Source organism: Aureobasidium namibiae (assembly GCF_000721765.1).
Source record: "Aureobasidium namibiae CBS 147.97 unplaced genomic scaffold scaffold_9, whole genome shotgun sequence".
Lineage (NCBI taxonomy): Eukaryota > Fungi > Ascomycota > Dothideomycetes > Dothideales > Saccotheciaceae > Aureobasidium > Aureobasidium namibiae.
This window is the reverse complement of record NW_013581200.1, coordinates 809,909-827,466: the sequence shown is the minus strand read 5'-3', so window position 1 is coordinate 827,466 and position 17,558 is coordinate 809,909. Positions and strand designations below refer to the sequence as shown.

Genomic DNA, 17,558 nt, shown 5'->3' with positions numbered 1-17,558 from the left:
AACACCAGAAGCTCAGTCCACGGGACTGTCATCGTCCAAGTCTTCTTCAACACAAATGACTTTGGCTTTGACGAGAACGTTCTCCACTTCCATCTGCCCACCAGAGTCAGCAAACTTCATTTTAGTAACACAGTAGGGCCGCCTCACCTTTTCGCCTCTTTCGCCTCCTTGCTTGATCAAAGCTGGAGATACTACGCATCTAACATCCTTTGCAACATCTTCGCTCCCCCGCTCGTCCATCAGATTCTCCATCGCGCTGATCTCGAACTTGAGAACGCCTTGTTCGTTAGCTTGTGGCAGAAAACACCGATACATAGCCCGCTGGCTCCCCAAAAGCTGGGATAATGTGACAGCATGCTCAACTAGTGCATCCAGAGTGCGTTTCTGCTCTTCCAAGATGACTGTTCCGGTCAGTGCTGACATCGTCTTGCAGATTTGCTCTACTATTTGTGTCTGCGCTTTCGCTTGAGAGGCTTGACATCGCTTTTTCATCTCTTCATCGCCGTTCCGTAAAAGGTCGTATGTCATTGCTCTCCATTCATTGAAGGCTGTAGTCAGTGCTAGGAGACAACCAGTCAGCGAGGGTAGACAGAAATATCAATCGAGAAAACATACATTCCATTTCCCAAGCGGCAGAGTCTAACCCTCTCAGTTCTTCCGGTAGTCCAAAGAAATGCGCGTCGAAGATTGGCATAAGAAGGTGTAATACTGTAGCTTGGAAGGTGAAGATCTTGATGCTTGTGTCGAAGGTAGCATAAAGTTTTCGTAAGGACTTTGCTTTCTGCAGAGCCGCTATCTTTTCGAACCTACAGACCATCCTGCGTGGATCTGGAACATGTCAGCATATACTCGGATACAAAGTTTCCGGGCACACATACCAATCTTTATCTTCCGAAAGCTGCTAACACACCAATTTTGAACGAGGTGGTTAAGTTTGTTCATCATATCAAGGATATCCCGATCGCTGACATCCGCTGAAGTCCCAGATCGAGCAGCAGTATCCTTCTTGAGTTCCAGTAACTGCTTCCGTAATGTCAATATCCGATTACTGGCGATCTGCGCCTTCTCATCCGCGATCCTGGCTCTCTCGTCTGCTGTCTCGACAACCTCTTGCAAGACCCGAGCTCGTTCAACACTTGCGTCGGCCATCCGTAGTTTTGAGGCCAGCATATCGCGTTCGTTCGCTACTGCTACTATCCTGCGCTCATACTCTGCCTTCTGAATTTTATCTCTTCTGGCAAGTTTGTCTGCCAATCTATCGACTTTTGTCTGCAAACCTGACGTCTGGATGTGCAGGGATGCTTGCAGCTCAGTGCCTTCCTCCAGCCGCTGAGATAGTATACTCAACACATCGTCGCTTTCTGTGCACCGACTTCGCAGTTCTTCAATCTCGATGCGCAGTTTTGCGTTGCGAGTGAGTTCTCGTTCTAGTTTTACGGAGAGACAGGGTGCACTGGGCATTGAAGACAGAGATAGCGTTCTTCGATCGTAGGATAGCCATTTCTTGTCGATGTGGTGGGATGGTGCAAGTGGTGATGTTGGCGATGCTCGATTGGAAAGTTCTTGGACTGGTGATGATTGGGCTAGTTGTTCGAAGCGGCCGACGAGATTGGAAACTCGCTTTTTGGGGGTTTCTGTTCGTGCCATGGTGGATGTGTTGTTGATTGAAGAGGCAGTAAGCTCGAAGACGAGCGAGAGGGACGGTAACGTTCACATGTATTGGAGTAAGGCACGAAGTGGCAGATGTACAAGGGGAAAAGCTTACATTCCTGATGCCTCTGATGGGCAGCCTTAGCTCGGGCGCGACCACTCAGCCGCTTCTCCCGCTTGTTCACTGATATACTCGACTCCTAAAAGTATTTTCGGGTGCTGTTTCCAAATCATAGCCGCGTGAGGCGACCATAGTGAGGCAAGTTTCAGCCAGACTCGAGTGGTATGAGCTGAAACATCGAAGCTTCTTGCTTGTCTCGACAGTAACTCCCCATTGTCTCGAGTCATTGATCTTTCGAACACGGACAGCTTCTGTTGCAAGCGCATGTAAGATATGACCATCTACATGCACAACACATCAGGCTATAGATGAAGAGGACCACGCAGCCAAGAATTGATGATGCTGTCGACAGAAAGACGAATCCGAAAGCTGCGGCTCTCCTCCAGGAAAGCCGAAAGCAGCAATGATCGACGACAAAATGTCCGAGACAAGCCAATCTGACTGCGGGGCAAGTCCGGATGGGAAGAGCTGTCTGACCACGACGGGACGAGGCCATATGTTTGTATCAACCTTGAGTTTCGGACTCGGACAAGGGGGTAAAGTTTGTCGTTGACCCGAATGGCACTCTTTGCAAACACTGCTGGCGCTGCTTGAGTTGGATGAGGCGCTGGACAGTGCAGCCTCGACCGCAGCTCTCTTTCAGCTCTGCCGAGTCGGGCTTCTCTGGATGCAGGGCTCTGGCCTGTCACTGACTGTACCGCGGGTTTGCAGCTGACATTGGGCTGGCTGCATGTGTTCGGGCGGCTCCTTGTCTCTTTCGTGGAGCTTCTGACAATTGAGGTAGTCTCCTTCTCCGACAGTGCTTGTCATAATACCAACTTTACCTCCACTCTTCCCGTCGTCTTTCTCGCTGATCCTAGCTCTTGCCGACTGACTTGTTGACTTGTCTCTTATTCTCCTCCGCTGCTACTGGATATCTACCATCTGTGACTGACTGCCAGTGACACTCACCCTCCTCAACTAGATCATAGAAGCACCTTCACCTCAATGGCTGGACCCAAGGTCAACTTCTCAGCTCCGACGCCGGTAGTCAATGGCGATCCGAACAACCACATCCAAGTCACGTCAGATAGAATCATCGTTGGAGTGGACTTTGGCACTACATACTCCGGGTGAGTCGAGACCTCCTGCATCATCTGCATCGCCAGACGCTGCTAACAAGCTTCAGTGTAGCAGCAGCATACAGCGCGACCCCAGACGACATCGAAATCATCAAGACGTGAGCAAGATACGACCACAATTTCATTCCACTAGCGAAGCAAATCTGACAAGAGCACGAAAAAAAAAGATGGCCTGGAGGCAATGGCATAACCTCCGACAAAGTCCCCACCGAAATCGCCTACGAAGTCGCCGACTCACCTGCTACCGCAAACACCACACTCACCCCCGAGCAAGGCGGCGGCTCCAAACCCACCATCTCCCGCATAAAATGGGGCTTCCAATTCAAACCCGAAGAACCCCGTCTCCGCTGCATAAAGCTCTTCCTCGACCGAAACCAAAAACTGCCGCATTTCGTCAGTCCACTGGACACAGCCGCCCATCTACGATCCTGTGATCGCACAGTCATGGATGCAGTGAGCGATTATCTGCAACAAATATACACACATACCATGGAAACGCTAAACAGACGATACGGAGAGACTTTTATGGCAATCACAAAAGTGGAATTCGTACTCACGGTTCCCGCTGTATGGTCTGATTCTGCGAAAAACGCAACGTTGCAGGCAGCGGAAAAGGCGGGTATGGGGAGTAAACATGAACTGAGATTGATCAGTGAGCCCGAAGCTGCTATGTTGCATGCACTCAAAACCGTGCAACCGCAAAATCTCAAGGTTGGGGATAACTTTGTCATCTGCGATGCTGGAGGCGGTACTGTGGATTTGATCGCCTAGTTTGTTCTGCCTTTAATAATCGAGAACAAAGATCATATGCTAACATGCAGAAAACAGCAAAATCACCAATCTCTCTCCCTTACGAGTTGAAGAAAGCGCAGTAGGCACCGGCGGCCTCTGCGGATCAGCATTCCTGAACTATCGCTTCGAAGAACACGTCAAGGATCGACTAGGGTCAGACGCCTACACCCTCATGCGCACCAAAAAGCCAAAAACCTGGATGATGGGACTAAAATACTTTGAAGAATTCGTCAAACGCAATTACAACGAAGACGAGGATACAGAAGTCAATGTGCCGTTTCCGGGCTTACCTGATGATGAGGAAGCGGGTGTAGATTCAGGCTTTATGGTTCTGGAAGCTGAGCAGGTCAAGCAGATTTTCGAACCCGTGATTCAGGAGGTGGTCAAGTTGTTGGAGGGGCAAGTCAATGGGATTAGAGCAAAGGGCGATGTGGTCTCGGGCATTATTCTGGTTGGCGGCTTTGGACAGTCAAATCATCTTTACAATAGGTTGAAGGTGCATTTCAACAGTCCGAGGCCGATAGCGCCGCCTGAGTATTCAGAGACTGAGGAGGCGTTGGTGCAGGGGCGGCATGTCGAGTTTCCGCCTGTGGAAGTCATTCAACCATTGTATGCCTGGACGGCTGTAGTCAGGGGTGCGGTGATCAGAGGCTTGGACGACAGCATGGTTTCCTCTCGCCGCAGCAGATTGCACTATGGTACTTCATACGCCACGGTCTACGACGAGACGAAACACGACATCGCCGATCGCTATTGGTCGCCATTGTGGGAGCGCTGGATGGTGTCGGATCGCATGCAATGGCACATTTCAAAGGTAATTCTCTCTCTCTCTCTCTCTGCTCTACCCTCTTTTGCCAACTCACTGACTTCTCGTCATAGGGCACTGCTATATCCCCCTCCACCCCGATATCCTTCCACTACACACGCAACTTCCGACCCCAACAATCTCTGCTTGTCGAAGACGAACTCATCGCCTGTGGTTCTGATTCTGCTCCCTCTTCGCGCACAAAAACTCTGTCTACAGTGTGTACATTGCGCACTGATCTTGCTGCAGTCCCTGAAGAGCTGTTTACGAAGCTCAAAACGAGCAAAGGGCAGGAGTTTTTGAATCTGGACTTTGAGTTGGTCATGAGGATACTCAGTGCGGATTTGGTGTTTGAGTTGAGGGTGGGGGGCGTGGGGTATGGGGTTGTGCAGGCGGAGTTCCATTGATGATGATGATGATAGAAGAGGAGAGGAAAAAAGGAGGCGGAGATGATGGTAGATGATACTCCTGAATTCTTTCTGTGTCAAAATGGCAGGGCCCATCTGGGTCGGTCTCGATTCTGGGACTTTGGCTCGCAGTGGTTTCAACAAGGTTGTCTGCTCAATGGTTTCTGGGATCAGAGTTGACGGAGAGCACTATCAAACAAATACTCGGTGCTGAACTGATTCCTCATATCTAAGACGTGTACGTGGTGGGCGTGACTCGGAGGCGAGGACCTTTACGATTCGAGCCTGCAGGATCACAAACAAGGTGCAGTCATCTTCCAGTGGCGTTATACCAAGAACCGGCTTGACGAAAAGTTGTCAGCCAAGATGTGACGGCCCAGGATGTACTCATCGACATCCAAGTGTGCTGACGGTCGGCTCTAGGCAGATGATAAGAAGACTGACGCGAGCCGCACATCTGAGATCCTACTCAATCGTGAGATCACGACCACAGATGATTGACATACCAAGTGATCAACATCATGAACAATAGAGGATCCGACAAAAGCAAGTGAGCCCAGAGGTGAACGTGGCCTTTTCCAGCGCTGAAAGAGGCAGTGCTCCATGAACCAAAACACGAGGGGGGGCTTCCGAAAAGCTAGATCATTGTCCGCAATCAGTATCCAACTGCCAAGTGTTCGAGGTGGTGGAAGAATTTCCGCTGATACTTACTTTATCCGGAGGATCCGTCTTTCGATACGTGGGGTTCCAGAAACGACGAGGCATGGCATTGAGTTCGGCATGCTCGTGGCTGCAATTGATGAGCAATCATCTTGGAAGTCCTTAGGGGTGGTTCAAGAAAAAGCATGCTCTCGATTTTCTCGTCCCATCCATCCGGGACTTGCTCAGGAACCTAACGTTGATTGTACGATGGCGATGGTTGATGCAAAGGTAAAATGATGGTCACTCGTTCATGCCGTCCGAAGATGGCTAATGCCAAGTAGGGCATGTTGTTGATGACCGTTGTTTGACGCGACCTTGTACGCCCTCAGGTTCGTGAAGGGATGCGGGTATCAGCAGTCACCATCTAGAGACTGAATCTCATCAGCTCATGGTGAGACCGCTGAATACAACCGGATAACGACAGGTGGGAGGATTATTCTCCATCGTGATTACTTTGCAGGAGATACGATCGTGTCAAGCTGCAGCGTCGTTGACCGAGGCCTAACGATCATCAGCAATCATTAGCGACTTGGCAGTTCGGACACACCGAAGGCAATCCCAAGCGCATCCAAGGTTCGCCCATCCCCCTTCTCCACACTTTCATTCAACTTCATCTCCCTTTATCTTCGAACAATTCTGTGACCTTTCATTTGTCAGCAGCAAGATATACCGGACGGTAAGCATTGTCGTTTGTGTGTGGCTCACAGCCTCTTGCTGGGCAGGGCGAAGGGAAACACATCGCTTAGACCAAGTCAAGGCGGATAAAAAACACTCAGGTCAACCTTCCAAGATCCAGCCTCCGCCACGACGTCCTTGGCACAGCGGCTCCCCTTTGATGCGTCTTGCAAGGTTCGAGACTCTTGAGAGTCCAAGTGTCGAATCACGCACGTGGATCTCGCGAGCAGCCTGCAGTATCAAACTCTATTGCCTTTTCTCGCCTACGCTACCGTTATCGAATATCAAATGGACAGCTTCCAAGACCGTGGCTTTGCTTGGCCTTTCATCCGACAGTGTTGGCTGGCTCGATAGACCTGAATTGAATGCTGGGCACCGCTGGCAAGGTTCCAATATGTTCAACGGCATTCACACGGTCCTCACAGATGCAATACCCCGGTCTGGAGAAGTCCGGGGGTGGTGGTCTGGGGTCTGGGGTACGGGGTACGGGGTACCTGTAGAGCAGAGACAATGGCATATATAATATGGTCTCCGGCCGTATCACTCTGCAAGGTAGATCTCATCTCACTTTGATAGCGCTGATCAAAGGACGTTCGCGTTTCCTACCCACTATCGCTCATCTCAACGCCAACTCTCACTACATCTCCTTCTTTCAAACTTGATCTTTCCTCACCATGGCAATCATGACAGAGGAAAAGCACAACCCTCCTGTCCAGGAGAAGGGCACCGTCGATCTCTACGAGACTGTGTCGACCTCTTCGGACTCGGAGCAAGAACATCTTTTCGATGAAAAGGCAACTGCTCGTCTTGTACGAAAGATCGACTTGCGACTGTTGCCCTTCCTTGCCCTGTTGTACCTCCTATCTTTCCTCGATCGTACCAACATCGGCAATGCTCGTCTTGCTGGTCTCGAGAAGAGTCTCAAGATGACTGGTCTCGATTACAACGTGAGTAGAACAACGTCCTGACATCTGATTACGCAAAAGACTAATCATGATTAGATTGCTTTGGCCATCTTCTTCCCCTTCTACGTGCTCGCTGAAATTCCGAGTAACATGATGATGAAGCGTACTCGCCCCGCACTTTGGATCCCCTTCATCATGGTTGTCTGGGGTATTTGCACCACTCTTCTTGGTGTTGTAAAGAACTACCACGGACTTCTCGCTGCTCGTGCCGCTCTTGGTCTCGCCGAGGGTGGTCTCTTCCCTGGTGTCACTTTCTGTAAGTCCCAACCTTTCAAAGATGTTTTGAATCATATACTGACTTCATATCAAGACATCACCATGTGGTACCGTCGTCACGAGTGTGGTCTCCGCATGGCCATCTTCTTCTCTGCTGCAACCTGCGCTGGTGCTTTCGGTGGTCTTCTCGCCCGTGGTATCATCGAGATGGAAGGTGTCGGTGGTCTTCCCGGCTGGGCCTGGATCTTCATCCTCGAAGGTCTTCTCACCTTCATCGTCGCCATTGTTGCCTTCTTCTACATGAACGACTACCCCCAGACCGCCAAGTTCTTGACCGAGACCGAAAAGAAGGAAATTTCTCGCCGCCTCGAAGAGGACCGCAGCTCGCTCGCCGACGAGTACGGTACCAAATACTTCAAACATGCCATGTCAGACTGGAAGATTTGGTGCCACATGTTCATTACCTTCGGCATTTACACCCCTCTTTACAGTTTCTCGCTTTTCCTGCCAACTATCGTCAAGACTCTCGGCTACAGCAACGAAAAGGCTCAACTTATGAGTGTCCCTCCCTACATTGTTGCTTGCTTCTGCTGTATCACCGGCGGATACTTTGCCGATAAGCTGCGCACTCGCGGTGTCTTCATGATCGGTTTCACCCTCACCGCCATGCTCGGTGTCATCCTCCAGATCGCTTCCAACAACCCTCACGTCAAGTACGCCGGTGTCTTCCTCTTCGCTTGCGGTATCTACCCCAACGTTCCTCAAGGTGTCGCCTGGAACGGCAACAACATCGGTGGTTCCACCAAGCGCGGTGTCGGTATCGCCATGCACGTCGGTTTCGGTAACCTCGGAGGTATCCTTGCTTCTTTCGTCTACCTCAAGAAGGACTCGCCCAAGTTCCACACTGGTCACTTCATCCTTCTTGGCTTGATGAGCATGTCTCTCATCCTTCAGATCCTCATGACCATCTACCTCCGTCGCGAGAACGCTCGCAGAGATGCCGAGTACAAGCGTCCAGAGGAGTACACCGTTGCTGAGAAGGAGCTTGAGCGCGAGCGTGGCGACAATGCCAGTTTCTTCCGCTACACTGTTTAAGATACCCAATAAGGAATGAGAGTTTGGTTTTGGGTAAGGACATGGGGTTGGATATGGGATACTTGACACGAATTTGTATGACTCTTTTTTATATCACATGTAGACTTCTTATCTTGCAACAGACGAAGACTTGATCTGCAATCAACTACTTTTCAAAACAAGTATCTGTTTCTCGTTTCGATTGTACCTCGCGATCGCCTCCCTTAGGCATCTGCCTGTTGCGCCTGCCCCTCGGGTGTCAAGTGCCGCATTGTGCCACAAGCAAAACGTGATCGGCATTCTGGTCGGGCTTGACAAAACACCTTGATGTGCAGACTTGACGACCTGCCTTTGCCTCATAAAAGCGTACTCCCTACAATCAGTTCCCCAGACACTCTTTGCTTCTTCTTACAATGCATCATCGCCCATACCGCCACCTCAGACTTCTTGCTTGCGATGAAGAGCTGAAGTAGACTAGCCTTCATCTGAAGAGGTGCCATTCACGAATATCAATATCGCAACATGAGGAGGCCAGACCTCGATGTCCTACTCCATTCGACCGGGCAACAAGGACCTTGCACAGCTATGCGGAGGCAGGTCCAACATATTCCAAATGGTACGAGCTTTCAACGGGTGCAAAGCTGACATGGCAACGTATTTGGTGCCTCACCGCCGTGCTGCAACTCGAGAGCGCGATGCCTGCAGATATACCCAACGAAGCCTCACGAGCATTGATCAGTGCTGCAAGACGTGCTCAGTACGAGTAGATTTCTCGACACTTCTTTGATGGTCCTTCACCGCCTGGACGGGGAGTGCGACCTCCACATCCAAAAGAAGCTCTGGCCAGGCCCGCAACGTCATCACCACCCCCGCTTCGATGACAGATGAACGCATTCTTTGTATTTGGAATTGAATTCACCTTCCTACGAAATGACAATGGGTATTTCGATGATGGATGACTATACCATGACAGAAGATCTGAAGATAGCAGCAAGCACGAGAGTGGCTGCTTGAAATGACGAATCAAGCAAAGCAGAGCGTGGATTGCGAGCTGTCATGGAGGGTCAACACAGGAGAAGCTAGGAAGTAAAAGAAGTGAAAAGGCCGAACAAACTCCAGAACAAGTCCCATGAGCTCTGACATCAAGCTTCGAGACTCAAATAGCTCCATCCGGGTATAACTGACACTTCGTATCTCCCTCTGCTTTCCCATCTCTCCCTCTCCATCTTCCCTCTCATCACCACATCTTTACTCAAAAAACCAATCCCCAAACATCAAACATGTCTACCTACAATGGAGCCTGCCACTGTGGCGCCACCGAATGGACCGCCTCCCTCGACAAGGACACCTCCAGCCACATTCTCTGTCACTGCAACACCTGCAAGATCCTGTCTGGAGGCGCCTACACCCTGAACCAAATCATCCCCAAGGACTCACTCAAGATTACAAAGGGTGGTGATGCCCTCAAGAACTACACTTACAAGGGTGACTCTGGAAACCCCGTTCACTGCTACTACTGCCCCGAGTGCACCGTAAGTGTTGATTTCTCTGCTGAGAAAGGGAAGTGATGTGGTCGCAGAAGGGCAAGGGCTAATGAGAGATGCGACTACAGACTCACGTATACCACCACCAAACCGCCCTCGGCGATGACAAGATCATCCTGCGCACAGGTCTCCTCTCAGAGGGACGCAAGAACTTCGAGCCCGCTGCCGAGATCTACGGCAAGGACCGTTTCTCCTGGGAGAAGGAGGTTGCCAACACCTTTGAGGTTTTGCCTCCTCAGTAGATGTGTCTTCTTTTTCTCACATGAGCTGTTGATGAATCGAGATGATTGGAGGAAGAGAAACTCTTGGAAGTTGCTGGGAATGAGAGAAATATACAATACAGCAATGAAGTCTCGCACAGAGCTATGAATTCAAAGGATTTGCTGAAACATAAACATCTCGTTGCGTCATTAAGTGATATAGACTGGCTCGAGTGCACACGGCAGGTGAGATATTGTGGCCTGAGACGTCATTATCCACTAATTAGTTCATCTCACTGTTTACACATTTTCAACTTGTAATGGTCTTGTCGGATTGATCAACGCGATGTTTCTGAGAGTAATGTTAATGACTGGAAATACACCTCAAGCTGCTGTTCACCAGGCCATGAAATATGCAAGAGAGTTCAAAGAATGGTCGTTATTCTGAATATGCTAACCCCCCCCCCCCACCAACCCTACCAAAAACGCCTGTCGTGCAAGGTGATCAAATAGCTCTGGCAGCCTCACCAGCAGCATCCGTCTCTTCGGCTCTCTGTCTCTGTTTACCCTTTCCAATGCCGCCTTCACCGACGCCCATTCTCTTAGCAACATACCTCTGAGCTACAACACCAATGGCTAGGTTCAGAGTATCCTGGATCCACTCCGAGACCCACTCGCGAGGATCAATACCTCCAGACTCGACAATATCGCGGATGCTGTCAGGGAGGGTTTCGGGGTCTTCAGGGTTGGGTGATGAGGCATCGAGCCATTGTGCCCACTGAGCGGGGAAAGATTGAGATAGAGAGGAGAAGGAGAGGGAGTGGATGGGATCGTGAAGATAGATGGCGAAGAGAGTCGTTTCCTCGTCTGCTGCCTCTGGTTCCACGACGTCACTCTTGGATTGATCGGGCGAGGGGCCTGCTGCGAAGAGTTCTTTGGCAGAAGCTTGAGTGAGGGGTTGGATGGCGAGGAAAATGTCAGAGCTGCGTACGGGATTCGACTCTGATAGTGTTTGTGTGGCTTGCTTTGCGACTTCTTCGATGCCGCCGCATGAGGAGAAGAAGTCTGTTGCGTAGGCTTCGGCGTTGGCGCGGCAGAGCTTGGTGCCTTCGGTCAAACCTTTGACGGCACCTAGACTGCGCTGAGTCGAGTGTTCGCGCCACCAAGGGCCATCGGTCCATGCACCACTTCCTGATCCGAGGAGGTTGCCGCGGTAGGCAACGTCAGAGGTGCTGCGGTCTCGTTGGCGAGATTCTGAACCACGTTGGATGACGAGCAGGTCGCCGCCTTCGACTTGTTGCATGACGCGCGAAAAGACTTGGTAGATGATGGGATCCAGGGACGGGTATGCTTGTAGATCGTGTGTGGTGTGGATGATCAGGCGCTCGTGCTGAGCGATGGGAGGAGCGATGGTCTCAAGCAGTGAGGTGAAGGTGGGCAGAGCCATGTTGCGAACATTGCCGCCGTATGCCTTCAAGCTCTCGACATTGACATTGTGACGCAGCTGCTCGGCGTACTTGAGGACTTCAGGATTGCCGCGCACCTCCTTGACGGCGGCTTCTGCTTGCTTGACGGCTGCACTGGCGGCGCTGAAGACGGTGGCTCCCCAGCCGCCAAAGCCCCAACCACCGGTTTGTGCCTTTTGCCCTTGCTGTCTTTCTTCCTGTTGGCGAGGAGGGTCATTGGGTGTCTGGCTTTGATGATAGTTGCGAGCGCTTTCGGTGCTTTGGCGTGTCTTGGAACGGTCTTCGCTGGTGCGGCCGCTAGGTGGACCAGAGCTCTGAGGCGTGTGTTCGGGTTTTGACTTTGTTCCCGAGGCTGTAGAGGTCGTGGATAGGCGTGGGGTTTCTGGACGGGAGACAGGGCGAGCAGCTGCCAGGGCACTGAGCTCTGCTAGCGGGTCGTCATCGTCGGCTGCTCCAGACGCGCCTTTGGTTGATGAAGGTGTCGTGCTGTCGGCCGAGGGAATGTCCTCGAACTGAGCGAGGAGCTCTTCGTCTGTCAGCTTCTTGGACATGGCTTGTTTGTATTGTATTTTGGAGAGGAGAGAGACGGTCTGATTGTTCCAAAGGCCAAAGCTGGGGAACAGGCGCTAACGTAGACTCGGGCTAGTGGCCGTCGCTAGCCGCCCGCGCTGTCATTGGCTGTCGTCAGGCCGTGTGGAACCCGCCTTGGGACTACGAGTCCGGAAATCAATCACACAACTCGAAAAAAGACCATTACTCTCGCTATATCACTTCTCTGCTCTTGCAACTTCCTCTGCTCGACTCTGAGAACTTGTCGACACGTTCGGCAAAAGTCAAAAGTCTCGTGCACCATAATTTTCTTTCTCCTGGCCCATCCACAAACTTCGCACTTCGATTCTGCTCGCTTAAACTTATTCTCCTTTGCTTTCTTCACCATATCATTCAAAACTTGCACTATTGCTTGTCTCTCGAGTCCTTTGAGACTCGTCTAGCATCCGCATTGCTTTCTAACCATATTTGCAACTTTTTGGTTGTATACAGAAGCTCTTTCGCGCTTCATGTTCCTGGCTTGCCACGACAATAGTGTCTTTGGCTGAATTGGCTTTTGACAATATCGACTACAATGCGAACAAGGACACACAGCAAACCTCAACTACCCCAAGTCAGTCCATCTCTCACTCGCGCCACCCGATCAACCAACAACTTCTCTCCCGACAAGATGAACTCGACAAATATGCCAAAAGGCCCCAACTATGCCGAAACAGATCCTGTCTCTCTGAGATGGATCAACGACCGCACCTTTGCTGTCTCTGGTATCGATCAGGAAATACTCGAAACTTATGAAGCAGAGGACCAAGCGAGAAGCTTCAACAAACCTCAAAGTCCTGAAAATCGTCGTGCTGCCCGAAGGGCTCGTCGTGAAAGTGCACATGCAGCTATCTTTTTCACTGGATTGTCGTCTAGCCAGAATGGACAGACAAAAAAGAAGCCCGAGTCCAACGAGAGCACAGGCCAGCTTGTAGCCGAATCACAGGAGACTGCCTCTTTCAATCGTCCTCAGACCGTCTCTTTCAATGGTAACGGAGACAACACGGCATCAGATATTGACGATATCGACAAGGATGATGATGATGCCGATGACGATGATCATATCTCGAACAACTTCCAGCCCCTTCCTCGAGGCATCACGTTGTCGAAACGCGGAGGCACTGTGAAGCGACGACGACGAGGTGGTGCTCAGTCAGCATCACGACAGCCTTCTCGTGAGCCTTCACCAGAGCGGCCTCTTCTAGCGCCAGAGGATGATGTTGTCAGTGATACCGATCTACCGTCACCATTCACCGATGAGATATTCGAAGATCCGAATCTACCAGACGATGAAGCTCAAGCTCTGTACAATAAACTCTTCGAACCAATGACACAACCCGAAGCCTTCATCGGGCCCCTAACCAAATTTCTGCCTGGCCAACGAACTACCGACAACTTGTATGTACTGGCCGCAAACACAGCAGCGGCATTACGTGCATGGCAAGACGAATATCTCGAGCTTGAAAAGATCACTGCGCCTCATGCCGCCATCCCCCGAAAAGCCGCAACTGGTCAGCGCAATCCCATTGACTATATGATATACGAAGACCAGAAGGAAGCCGAGTTGTACGACTATGTGTTTGATGCGAAGAAAGTCGGTATGCAAGATCCGATCGCGCAGAAAGTCGTTAGAGATGCTGCTGGCAGAGAACTACGTACTCGACAACCTCGTGGTCAAGCCAACAAAGAGGCTTCTGCGGCTGCAGCGGCCGTTGTTCCAGAAGAGATTGTCACCGGTCGACGAGCTAGGAAACCGGTTGCCAAGTATGACGGTGTTGTTTCTACTGATCAGGTCATGGGAAGGAAGAGAGGCGCAAATGCTATGAGCGAGACTCCAGAAGCAGACGAACCATCAGCCAAGCGAGGTAAAACGACCGGTCGTGGTAGGGGAGGTGCCAGAGGTGGTCGGGGAGGTAGAGGTAGAGGTGGACGTGGCGGAGGACGAGGCGGGCTTGTTGCAAAGCGTCTGCAAGAGCTGCGTGAAGAGAGTGCAGCAGTTTCGGTCACGGCATCTGAAGATGAATTTTCAGGCTCAGACGCAGGTAGTATGCCACCAGACACGCGCGAAAACAGTCCCGTACTGGAACTTCAGCCTGCTACGGGGACGACCACTCCAGGTCTGGCGGACGAGTCGCAGATTGATCCACAGAGCGAGGATGGACCATCACTCACGGCTAGCGGGAAAAAGAAGGGACGACCGAAGGGCAGCAAGAACCATCACAAAAGATCGGACGCTGGAATTCCCAAAGGCCCTCGTGTACCAAAAGCTCAGGGCAACGGTACACCTGTTTTTGGGAGCGTCAATTCTGATGTACCCATAAGTGCAGAGACGAGTCTCACGCCTGGCTCTGCTGACATGACGCCCTTTGCACCGATCGCCACAGATGGAGGCCCAATCGATCCTAAGCGCAAAATTCCCCGCAGCGAGAAGCGGTCGAAGAGCATGGTTGAATGGTGGGCACGTCGTAAAGCAAAAGAAGCCGAAGACAAAGCTCGCGAGCAAGAGGCGCAAGCTGCAGAACGCCATCGTGCTGCCGAAGCCCATGCTCGATATATGTCACAGCACGGTGGTCTAATTGCTGCACAACAACAAGCTCAGCAGCAGCAACATCATCAACATCAGCAGCAGCAGCAGCACGCACACCAACAACAACAACAACAACAGGCTCAGCAACATCAGCAGCAGCAATTCGGTGGTTACACGGGTCCTTATCCACCAACCGGTGTATTACCTCCACCAGGTCCACCTCAGCAGATACCGCAACATGTACCACAGCACTGGGGATCCGGTTTCGCGCTACCCGGTCTGCAAGGACCTGGTGGCCTCGTATGGCATCAACCAGTCCATCATCCAAACCAGAGTCTACCTCCAATGCAACAACAACCTCCTCCGCCACAGCAACAGCAACAAGGACCGCCACCAGGGCCACATGGACCACAAGGACCTGAAGGGCATAGAAGAGATCAACACGGGTTCGTCAGGAGCTTTTGACGGTGATGAGAGGTGCCTCGAAAACATCTCTCCTTGATCATATGAAGTTTGTTAGAGTAGTAGCATAGCAACAATCCCGATGGGTTAATCTGCCTGCACCAGTTGGCAGGTGTCAATCATACATTTGTACCAACACAAATTTTTCTCCTCTGAAAATTGTAAATACGAGGACAATGCGGGCTGCTGTTGGCATGCATCATTGTGAGAAATAGCAGACATTGGGTTGAGCTGGATCTGGTAAACACACAATACGTTAAGAATATCTCCACATGAAATTTCTAGATATTAACATCAACTTCAAGTCATGAGATGTATGTTACGGAATGAAAAGAGCCATGTTGCACTAGTTGACCATCTCCGTCCACTTTGTAGAGCAGGAACATGGTATGGTTTGCAGAAGCAGGGTCACTCGCGAAGCAATGAGAGATCAGCATCGGAAGCCACAAGCTCCGACCAAAACTTCCCTCCCGCAGATCCAAAGTCACAAAGTTTCACATGCAAGCAACCCTCGACTTTTCTTTTTAGCTCACTGTCGCAAACACTCTGACGCATCATGGCGGCAAAGCTAGAAGACTCGAGCTCCGAGCTCTACGAACGCTGCACAACTGCTGCCCTCAGCTCACCAGAAGGACGCGCCAAAATCTTCGGACAGGATGAATTGCTCAAGATGGGAGTGGTGGATAGTGCACAAGCGTTGTTGGAGCTGTTGCAAGGCTTGATGGATGCACAGTTGGTGCGCTTGATGCAGATGGATGGAAAGATCTGCTATGCGCTGCGCACAAAGGATGATGCCACAAAGTGCGTAGGCGCAACCGGGAGATCAAGACTCAGAAGCTGACTGGAATCAGAATCGTCACCCTTAACGATGATGAACGCATGGTCTACAATCAAATCGAAAACAGCGGTACCAACGGCACCTGGACAAAGACGATCAAGCAACGCACAAACATCCACCAAACCACCGTCACCAAAGCCATGAAGACTCTCGAGAGCAAGAAACTCGTCAAACCCGTCAAGTCCATCAAGAACCCCGCCCAGAAGATTTACATGCTCTATCACCTGAGTCCAAACGAAGATGTCACCGGAGGCCCTTGGTTCAGCGACGGCGAACTCGATGTCGAATTGATTGCCATCACCGCAGATGCCGTAATCCACTTTATCGCCCAAAACAGCTGGAAGACAGTCTACATCAAGCGTGAAGTTACCCCCGAAGCCGACGGCCTGTCCAAAAAGAGAAAGAGAAACGACACTGCAGACATCGAAGGCTCGCATCCAAAGTCACGCAGAGCAGGCGGCTACGAAACACAAATCTCCTACCCGGCAGGCTGGCGTGGCTATCCTACAGTCTCTGCCATTCATCACTTCATCACCGAAGCAGGATTCCTGAAAGACAGTTCTGCACTTGCCGAATCAGATCTTCAGAATTTGCTCGACGTGCTGGTCTTTGATGAACGTATCGAAAGAATAGGAAATGGATACAGGACTTGCAAGGGTGTGTTTGGAGCAACAGAGGCCATGAAGAATATCATGCAAGGAAGACAGGTGGGAGATGCTGTTGAAGAGGTGGAGGGCAATGGGCTGAGTCAGGCTCCTTGTGGAAGGTGTCCTGTCTTTAACCTCTGTGAAGATGGTGGACCCGTCAATGCGAAGAACTGCGAGTATTTCCAGACCTGGTTGAGAGCTTGATTGCTCTTTGACTGGGTTCTGCCATGCTCTTGCTGGAAAAGCTGGCGTTTCATGGTTGCATGGTTCTGGCGTCTCTGGGATTTTCTCATGTCCTTGTTTTCTACGCGCTGCTCAAGTGCTGACAGCGTAGCGTATTGTATTTTTATTCTCTACATCTCGTATCCAAGCTCGAAGATCATCCATTTTCCTTCATCACGCGAAATATGCCAAGGGCGCAGCCAAGAGTTTGAGCGAGAACTGGGCCCGTGTAGCCAATTCGTGATAAGGCATCTTCCAAGCGATTTGAAGCACTGCCAACGCTCCTTCTACATACAGCTATCGTCTTGACCATCATTCAAGCAGCCAAGGCGGAATGATATGAGATGTACTCGAAACTTTGCCGTACGTGCTTATAGGTGGAGACTGCCCAGAGATCACCACTGCAGGTAGAATGGCGGAACACTTGAACACCTTCTATAAGAGGTGTGGTTGCCCAGATGCGTCCTGTATGCAAGACGTCCTTGGCTTGCCTCGGGGATGAGCGATGCTTGCCCTGCTTTTCATGTGGATTGGAG

General features: G+C 51.1%; 7 protein-coding genes across 7 annotated transcripts; 5 read left to right on the top strand and 2 right to left on the bottom strand.

The window, feature by feature from the left end:
* Positions 1 to 12: 12 nt before the first annotated feature.
* Positions 13 to 1,647, bottom strand: M436DRAFT_47708 (uncharacterized protein; the record flags this gene model as incomplete). The annotated part of the gene is made up of 4 exons (XM_013571630.1): positions 13 to 93; positions 148 to 560; positions 616 to 828; positions 879 to 1,647. The coding sequence occupies 4 exons, from the start codon at positions 1,645 to 1,647 to the stop codon at positions 13 to 15; spliced, it is 1,476 nt and encodes a 491-aa protein (XP_013427084.1).
* Positions 1,648 to 2,758: 1,111 nt separating this feature from the next.
* M436DRAFT_47906 (actin-like ATPase domain-containing protein) lies at positions 2,759 to 4,896 on the top strand (the record flags this gene model as incomplete). Its single annotated transcript, XM_013571655.1, has 5 exons — positions 2,759 to 2,883; positions 2,934 to 2,990; positions 3,060 to 3,662; positions 3,721 to 4,498; positions 4,564 to 4,896. 5 exons carry the CDS (start codon positions 2,759 to 2,761, stop codon positions 4,894 to 4,896), a joined length of 1,896 nt encoding a protein of 631 aa, XP_013427109.1.
* A 2,060-nt stretch (positions 4,897 to 6,956) lies between these two features.
* On the top strand, positions 6,957 to 8,549 carry M436DRAFT_47850 (MFS general substrate transporter; the record flags this gene model as incomplete). Its single annotated transcript, XM_013571645.1, has 3 exons — positions 6,957 to 7,220; positions 7,275 to 7,494; positions 7,549 to 8,549. The coding sequence occupies 3 exons, from the start codon at positions 6,957 to 6,959 to the stop codon at positions 8,547 to 8,549; spliced, it is 1,485 nt and encodes a 494-aa protein (XP_013427099.1).
* A 1,259-nt stretch (positions 8,550 to 9,808) lies between these two features.
* On the top strand, positions 9,809 to 10,314 carry M436DRAFT_64205 (uncharacterized protein; the record flags this gene model as incomplete). Its single annotated transcript, XM_013571714.1, has 2 exons — positions 9,809 to 10,060; positions 10,141 to 10,314. The coding sequence occupies 2 exons, from the start codon at positions 9,809 to 9,811 to the stop codon at positions 10,312 to 10,314; spliced, it is 426 nt and encodes a 141-aa protein (XP_013427168.1).
* Positions 10,315 to 10,777: 463 nt separating this feature from the next.
* M436DRAFT_47453 (uncharacterized protein) lies at positions 10,778 to 12,289 on the bottom strand (the record flags this gene model as incomplete). The annotated part of the gene is made up of 1 exon (XM_013571591.1): positions 10,778 to 12,289. The coding sequence occupies one exon, from the start codon at positions 12,287 to 12,289 to the stop codon at positions 10,778 to 10,780; it is 1,512 nt and encodes a 503-aa protein (XP_013427045.1).
* Positions 12,290 to 12,861: 572 nt separating this feature from the next.
* Positions 12,862 to 15,318, top strand: M436DRAFT_47483 (uncharacterized protein; the record flags this gene model as incomplete). Its single annotated transcript, XM_013571598.1, has 1 exon — positions 12,862 to 15,318. The coding sequence occupies one exon, from the start codon at positions 12,862 to 12,864 to the stop codon at positions 15,316 to 15,318; it is 2,457 nt and encodes an 818-aa protein (XP_013427052.1).
* A 553-nt stretch (positions 15,319 to 15,871) lies between these two features.
* M436DRAFT_47664 (RNA polymerase Rpc34) lies at positions 15,872 to 17,004 on the top strand (the record flags this gene model as incomplete). Its single annotated transcript, XM_013571625.1, has 3 exons — positions 15,872 to 16,116; positions 16,167 to 16,434; positions 16,513 to 17,004. The coding sequence occupies 3 exons, from the start codon at positions 15,872 to 15,874 to the stop codon at positions 17,002 to 17,004; spliced, it is 1,005 nt and encodes a 334-aa protein (XP_013427079.1).
* Positions 17,005 to 17,558: the final 554 nt, after the last annotated feature.